General features: G+C 35.1%; 1 protein-coding gene across 2 annotated transcripts; it reads left to right on the forward strand.

Moving 5' to 3' along the window:
• The first annotated feature begins 1,182 nt into the window (after positions 1–1,182).
• Positions 1,183–7,012, forward strand: LOC145101118 (disease resistance protein RUN1-like). 2 transcript variants are annotated; one of them, XM_079038283.1, is made up of 6 exons: positions 1,183–1,410; positions 2,450–3,105; positions 3,879–5,007; positions 5,100–5,423; positions 5,500–6,414; positions 6,492–7,012. In XM_079038283.1, exons 2-6 carry the CDS (start codon positions 2,567–2,569, stop codon positions 6,762–6,764), a joined length of 3,180 nt encoding a protein of 1,059 aa, XP_078894409.1. In that variant the 5' UTR covers positions 1,183–1,410; positions 2,450–2,566; the 3' UTR covers positions 6,765–7,012. The 2 variants fall into 2 exon arrangements, with proteins under 2 accessions (XP_078894409.1, XP_078894416.1); XM_079038290.1 differs by having other exon boundaries at positions 5,503–6,414.
• The last annotated feature ends 1,727 nt before the right edge of the window (positions 7,013–8,739 follow it).

Below are 8,739 nucleotides of genomic sequence, written 5' to 3' on the forward strand. Positions count from 1 at the left end.
TCGTTGCTTTCTACTAACTTGCGCCGCCACATCATCTTGTTGGAAATTGTCGATCCTTCCCTACAATCCGTCATTCTTAACCAAAAATACACCGATTGACTACCTACACTGTCGTCAATGGCGACAATGTTAGATATTAGGTTTTTCAAACCACCAGATCCACCGCTAAATCTTTTCAAGTAGTGTAGGCTTAAAGCTTTGAGGTTATAAGACTGCGCATGGGTTTGTGGAAGGCAACGAATTTAGGAATTGACCAGGTAGTATGATTTTGTGGCGTAAGCTGGGAAAATGCAACAAATGGAGGAACTGACAGGGGTGTTTGGATTGGACTTCTTGGTGGTTCAAATAGTGATGGTTCTAGTGGAAAACGATCGACTTAGTGACAAATATAAAGGATTCTGATGGATTGTGAAGAGGTTGTCGCAGGTGGCTACTGATAGCGGCGTTAGGTGAAACAAGTTGGTAGTGTTTCCATCAGACCATCGATGAAGGTGATTAGCGGTGGTCCTGGCGATTTTCGACAATGGGATGCGGTGCATTTGCGTATTCCGAAAACTTTGTGTAGAACCAATAAATTAAAAAGAATTAATAATATACATTTAAAAAAATTAATGATCCACTAAAATATTATTTATTATATATAGAATATAATAAATTAAATGTAATAATCCAATAAAAAAATTAAAAAAAGTAGTTAAAAGAAATTAATAATATAATAATATAATATTTATTAATATATAAATACTATATATTAAAAATATAATTAACTGATATATAATAACCAGATAAAAAATTAATCCAATAAAAATAAAATTAAAAAAAGAATTAATGTATAATAGTTCAATAAATTTAAAAATAAAAAAGAATTAATATATAATAATTCAATAAATTAAAAAAAAGAATTACAGAAATGGTCCTTGTAATTTGGTAAAAAGAGATAACTGTAAAACCTGAGGGTAAAATTGTCATTTTAAAAAAGTTAACAACCAAATGTTAAAGTTAACAAAATAGAGACCAAAACCACAGCTAAACTATTAAGAACATTTTTTTCTAAAAAACTTTTTTTGGACCATATTAAAAGAAATTGACACACTAAAAGGACCATTTTTGCAATTTTGTCAAATATCTATTTTGTATTAATTTTTCTTCTTTTTCCGAACACGGTTTTCTTTCTATTTTCTTCCACCGTTTCCTTTCCTTTCACTCGGAACAGGTGTAAGTCCTCCAACCCAACTTTCTGTCTCGTCTCTCTCGCGTGTCCCTTCCTTCGTTGACCCGCCGTTTACCGGCTGACTTCCTGCCGTTTGCTACTTGCTCTGTAGTTTTCACTCGTTATCCTTCTGTGTCGCGTCGTCGTTAGTTCATCCGCTATTCTCGCCGCTTCAGATCTCTTTGTTGCTTTGTAGACAGGTAACTGTGAAGGCAGATTTTTACCATTTAGTTTCTCATGTTGTTACACAATTTTATCTCATTAATCATAAATCAAATTATAATAATAAGTTTCTTCAGGTGATTGCCGATTCGCTAATCTAAATTACTTTTTTTTTTCAATTAGGATCATCTTACAGAGACCTGAACTTCTTTACTTCCTCTAAATTTTCCAATTCACAAACACGATTTTTTACATGTGAATCTTTTTGAACCTGAACGATAATGTTAAATTTCATGATGATGTTCATGTTCCTCTTGTTTCAAAAAAAAAAAAAAAAAACATCTCGGTTTTTGTGAAGTACTTTAGGGTGTTAGATTCTTTATATTAGGATTTTGCTAGTTCAGAGATCCTATATCATCATCAATCAAATATCGCTCTGTTTTTTCACAGATAAGCTGAATTAGTTTTTTTTGAGCTGCAATTTGATAAGGGATTTCTTTGTAGATATAACAACGAAAAACATTGGTCAACAAAGTTTATGTCACTTGTCACTAAACTCACCTTTGTCACATAATCAAGCCTTCTTTGGCATGCTTATATTTGCTTCCAGAAGGGAAAACTCCTTGTTCAAGTTTTACTTTTAGTTGTTTTACATGGATGAAGGATAATATCTACATTGACATGCGATTACTTTAGCCACTTTCTCATTTGAGTGTTTGGGTTCATTTTTTTTGACAATCCTTCTGTGTGGGTGTGGACTTTGTGGTAATTACAAGTAGTATTTGGTTAACTTGAAGTCGTTTTCTAGCGGAAGAAAAACAGGTTAACCAATCTAAATAAATGAGTAATCAACTTTTAAATAATTCCCATCTCAATGTTATGGTGATTCTATGTCAATACGTAATTCTGAAGCATATTAAGTTCACATGGTAACATTGGGAGGTGCATATGTATTGTTATTTAAACACTTCAATTTTTATTTTTTTTATTTTTTAGAATATAAGGCTGACTATTCAGGTTTAAATTGTTTGATTAAACTTAAGTTGTATAGTTATTAATAATTTTGATTTTCTGTAGAGACATTATGTATGGGATCTTGATATTGAGGCACAAGTGAGGAAAGCGTGGGATTCAAAAGCTTCAGAAGACAATAATTCCTTATCGGGAGAAACAAGAATCAATCTATAACTCATAATGGTTGAGCTCCAAGAAATTTCTGAAGAAGCTTCATCTTCTTCATCAAGTCATTATCATGGATATGAATATGATGTATTTTTAAGTTTCAGAGGTGTTGACACTCGTCATAGTTTCACTAATCACCTTTATAATGCCCTCATGCATGCCAATATCACTACATTCTTAGATGATGAAGAGATCGAAACAGGAGAAGATCTGAAACCAGAATTGGAGAGTGCCATTAAAGCATCTAGAGCTTCTGTTATCGTGTTGTCTACAAATTATGCTACTTCAACATGGTGTCTTGATGAATTGATGTTGATCCTTGAGCAACGTAAGACATCCAAACATATTGTTTTCCCTGTATTTTATCATGTTGAGCCCACTGATGTCAGGAAGCAACAAAGTAGCTTCGGAGATGCAATGGCTAAGCATAGACTGAAGATGGAGGCAGAGACAAATTCAAATAAAAGAAACAAATGGGCTCAAAAGATGAACCAATGGATTAAAGCGCTTACAGAAGTTGCAGATTTGAAAGGGATGGATGCAAATGGCAGGTAACCACTTTATAACTCATGTTACCATATTTCTTTAGTATTGTTTCATTAGTGCTTGAGAAGTCAAACAGTCAAATATCATCTTTTCTGTATGGCGTATGCATTTCAATACGTTTCTCTATAATAAAAAAATAGGCATATTTATGATGCATTTAAATTTGGATACAAATACGCTTAAAGTTGAATCTAATTTTTACAATTATGTGATCTCATAAGTTAATTCATATAGGCAGGTTAAACCATCATGCTAGTTTTAAAACATTTTCTATGTATTTCTTATTTTAAGATAAGTAAATTCATTTAGATAAATGCTATTAATGATTTTTTTTATGCTTTTTACTAATAAACCAAATTTTGAGTGTTTATAATCAGCTACTAAGTTTTTATATCATTTTACCTTCAAATCACATCATCTTTTGTTATGATATTCTAATGCTCACATGTAAGTCATAAAGGTTAACTTGAAACTATTCACTAATATTTTGTCCAGGTTCAAGAAAGACTGAGGTGATATTTAACTTTGATGGTTTTGTAGAAACACAATGAAACATTGTTGCCGGTTAATGAAATCTTGTATTACATTGGGGCTCTAGTCTTATTATAGATAATAATAATTATGACCTTTCACATTAGATGCTTGTATGGTTACAAGTGCGAATACAATAATGTTTGTGATGTGATTTTGATTTGGATTTTTGGAAAAATTAAATCTCTAATATGGCATGTTATTTTTTAGATTGTGTTTTGTGGTTCTTATAAAAATTAAATTGCAGGCTAGAGGTGGAGCTTATTGATGGAATAGTTAAGGACATCTTTCGTAGATTACGCACATCTTCAAGGTTTCCACTACCACAACTTATTGGGATGGACAATTCCATTAAATTTGTCAGTTCGTGGTTGAAAGATACATCCTCACATAAGATAGATATACTTACTATTTTGGGTATGGGTGGGATAGGGAAGACGTCTTTAGCCAAATATGTCTACACGTTACATTCTCATGAATTCGACACAAGCAGCTTCATTGAAGATATCAACAGGAGATGCGATGAAAAATATAATGGGATGCTTGATGTACAAAAGAAACTCTATGAGGATATTTCAAAACCAACTTCAGTTCAAGTTCATGATGTTTCTACATACACTTCAATGATAGAGAATGCAGTAGCCCATGAAAAGGTGTTTCTTGTTCTTGATGACATTGGTAGTCTTGACCAATTAGATGCCTTACTTGGAAGGAAAGGTTTTCATCCAGAAAGCAAAATAATAGTAACAACAAAGGACGTGTGGTTGACAGAGAGTTGTGAACTGTTCAAATTGAAGGGTAAATTACTCACGCATGAAAAGCACTTTCTTAAAGGCTTAATTGAGATTGAATCACAAAAGCTTTTGTGTTTTCATGCATTCACGTGCAATGATCCTAAGGCAGGTTATGAAGAGGTGTCAAAAAAGCTAGTGAAGTATTGTGAAGGACATCCATTGGCTCTTAAAGTTTTGGGTAGGAATCTACACAATCGAGATGTAACTTATTGGGATGGATACATAGACAGACTAAAGAAAGAAAATGATTCCCCTATAAACAATGTCTTGAGAATGAGCTTTGACTCTTTGCCATCTGAAAATGATAAGGAGTTGTTTAAGCATATTGCTTGTATATTTGTTGGAATGGATAAAGATGTTGCTACAACAATATTAGAAGCATGTGATATAGAAACAAGAACTGGAATTACGAATCTCATCGACAGATGCTTTCTTAGTATAGGATGGAGTAACGAATTGGTAGTGCATCAATTGGTTCAAGAGATGGGAAGATTTGTGGTACGTGAAGAATCATTTCACAAACCATGGGAACGAAGTCGATTATGGGGTCATGACTCATTTAGAGTGTTGAAACAGAAAAAGGTAAGAGCTCTTGTATACTTGTTTAAAGCATTTTGTATTTCTATATGCCTGTTTATACATTTTAATGTATTTTTGCATGCTTTTCTTCTCAGGGTACAGAAAATGTTTTAGGCCTCACCCTTGACATGAAGATAATTGAGAAAGAGAAGTTACATGGACCACTTGAGTTGAAAACAGACGCATTGAGTAAGATGGATAATCTAATGCTGCTTCAACTCAATTATGTGCAGATCAATGGCTCTTACGAGAAGTTTCCAGAAGAATTAAGATGGTTGTGTATGCATGGGTTTCCTATGAAGTCTATACCTTCAGACTTACCGATGGAGAATTTGGTTGCTCTTGACATGTCATATAGCAACATTGAATCATTTTCCATTTGTTATAATAATCCACAACGATGTGAAAGCAGGCTAATGGTAACTTATCTATATTTATCCTTCTTCCTGTTCAAGCTGATAGAATCACTAGTATTTTAACTTATCTCCTTTTCAGCAGTTGATGGGATCTTATTCAAAAGGCAAAAGCTTGCTTGGATCATTGAAAATTCTTAATTTAAGTTTTTGTGAACAACTTCGTAGCCTTGGTGGGTTTGACCACTTCCCTAAACTTGAGATGTTGATACTTGAAGGTTGCATTGGTTTGCTTGAGGTTTGTGAATCGATAGAGCAATGTGTAAAACTTGTTCTTGTTGATTTGAGCTCCTGCAGCAAGCTTCAAAAACTTCGGCGAATCATAGGCAAGTTAAAGAAAGTTGAAACACTATTGCTAAACGGTTGTTATCTTGGTGAATCTCGAATCAAATCTAGGGATATGGATTCACTCGAAATGATTAAGGGTAACAACATTCGCATAAACACAATAACATCTTTGTCTACCGTTCTGGAGGTTGTACCAAGGTCTTCAAAGTTCTTTGAGATTTCGTTACCGAGATCTTTAGTAACCTTGTCACTTGTGAATACTAATTTGTCCACTGAATCCTTTCCCTTTGATTTCAGTTGCCTAACCATGTTAAAGCGTTTATATTTAGATGGAAATCCTATCGTTTCCATGCCCACTTGTGTTAGAAGCCTTCATAGGCTTGAGACACTTAGTATGGAAAATTGTAATATGCTAACGTCAGTCGAGCATGCTCCACATACACTTACATATTTGAACCTGTATTCTAATAAGCCTTTGCTACAAAAACTTGTGTTTGATCCACAAATGTTCCCACTTGAGCTCTTTTTAAATTGGACTACATTTGCACCTTCGTCGTTTGAAGTTGAAGGCTTGTTCAAAATCCAACCAATGGTAGGTGTTGAGGAAAAGGTATTACGCAGTTTGGGATGGAGTAAGATAGACTTTCCCAAGGAAAAGCTCATGGAAAAGGGATTATATTCTAGAGAATTAGAGGAATCTGAAATCCAGGTTTGCTCTGGTTAACTATATGTGTTTATGTATATGTAATTAATGTGGTGATTAATGAAGGTGGTTGTATTTGGCAGATGTATTATGAATTTGGAATATTCAGCACATTTTATAGTGGTGAAGAGATACCGAATTGGATTACGGATAGAAACAAGGGGCCATCAATATCATTTACCATCCCATCATCTCCTAACAAGCTTAGAGGATTGAATTTTTGTCACCCATGGACCTTACCGGCGCGGACTGTAGCTAGCAGTCAGGGTGTGGGAGTGTCGATCACGTATAGATCTATACATATGATGTTCTCTCTCCTTCCCGGAGACTCTGGTTACACGGCGATGACGCTATGAGGCGTCATAGAGGGAAATAGTGTGTCACATTCTATCTAAAGTATTATAATATTAGTATAGACTCGCAAGTGCACTGACTCCTGAGTAAATCTTCATAGTAGAGAGAGAGATAGTGAGAGAGAGAGAGAGAGAGAGAGAAAATAGAATCTCCTAACTATTCCTATAATAGTTACTAATGTTTCAGTTATATGAATGATGAATGGAAGGATGCCCTTACTACCCAAGGGAAATGAAATGGTTGTTGGAAACCTTTATGTCTATATAGGTATACATGATATATAACTAATATTTAAACGACCTTCGGACGGATAACCGATACCCGCCAGACCACATCCCAACGAGGAAAAGGAAATTGGGCGAACTAGCCGTTCTAAGTCCTTTAAACATTATTTATATAACTATACAAATATAGGCATGCATTTTAACGAAATAAAAGCATAGAAGAAAACTTTGGTAAAACCTTTGGAAAATCTTTACAAATAAGAATTTACGACTTGATATCATTTTGTAAAACAAGCTTTGAAAATGATTTGATAAAACAGTTTAAGTGAAGAAAACCCTTGTTTGAAACACTGCTGTAACAGGTTTTAAAGGAAAACATACAGCACGAAAGATAGTTTGAGAAGGATCTAAACAAGTAACAACGTCTTGGAAAACCATATGAAGTAATATACTTGGTAAAACAGATGAAAGTATGGTAAATCCTTTTGCATGCGGGTTATTAATCACATATGATTGATATGATAACTAGCATGTTTCAACTTGTATTCCCCCCCCCCCCCCCCCCATAAAAGCATTTATAAACATTTAAAAGGTTAATTCAGGGGTATGAACTCACCTGCAGCGAGTGGATCGGATGGAAGTGTCGGTTGAGTGCTCGGTGTCAAGTGAAGACTTGAACGCACTTAATGACCCTAGTAACATATGAAGACATATGTTTACATATAATTAGTGATTATAACACTAATTAAACACGTATAAACATCCTAATGCGAAGAAAACACTTTAGTCAAGTGCTAGGAGGCTATTGGGTTGCAATAAAAGGAGTGTATGGCTTTATACGGAAGTGTATGGTCAAATGACCATGCTTGTTGGAGTTTACGGCCCAGGGGAGTTTACTCCTAGCCGTAAACTCTCAGTTGGGTCTCCAAACAAGTCTTAAAACTACTATAACTTAAGTGGTTAAGTGCCTCAAGGCCTAAACAAAAGATTGGGTGAGTTTAAGGTCCAAAAATGGTCTTGTGTGGAGTTTACGGCCTGGGGACCACTTCCCCATGAGTTTACGGTCGTAAACTCATGGCATGAAGTGCCAAATCGTTGATTCAAGTCCCTAACTCATTGAGGTATAATTCTAGGTTAATGTCCAAGGCTAGGTGAGGTGATTAGGGCACATTTTGCAACATTTGAGGGAGTTTACGGCCTAAGAAGATCCAGGGCCGTAAACTCTCATTCAACCCTCCAAAACCTAATGTTTAAGGTCCACAACACTTCAAGGTTATGATCTAAGCTAGCCTCTAAGCACAAGGAAGGAGTTAGGGGCATTTTGGCACCCTTTTTAAGGGTTTAATGCCTAAGAAGTTCTTGGGCCGTAAACACCTTGTTCATGCTATTTTTGGATGATTTCAATGGTATATGGACATGTAATAAGCCTTAACACAGCCTAGGGTAAGAGAACTTAAAGTTTGGGGACGAAAACTTGAAGATTCTTGGGAGAAATCGGGTCTTGAAGAGAGAGGGTAGAGAGAGAGAGTGGAAAGAGTGTAAATGAGGTTCACTCACCCTTATATAGGGTTAGTTTACTACCCCAGAGTTTACCGCCCGGGTTTATCGCCCGAAAACTCCATCTTATGAGGTTTATGGCATGATTTTTGGTGTTAGGGCTTTAGTGGTTACATTCTAAGACTTGATCATTAAGCATGAAAAGCTCGGAATACTAAAACGAATTTTAAATTTGTTAGAAGATGGCGGAAATGAA

This window comes from Lactuca serriola, chromosome 1, assembly GCF_051521515.1.
Source record: "Lactuca serriola cultivar US96UC23 chromosome 1, Lser_US96UC23_V15, whole genome shotgun sequence".
Classification (NCBI taxonomy): domain Eukaryota; kingdom Viridiplantae; phylum Streptophyta; class Magnoliopsida; order Asterales; family Asteraceae; genus Lactuca; species Lactuca serriola.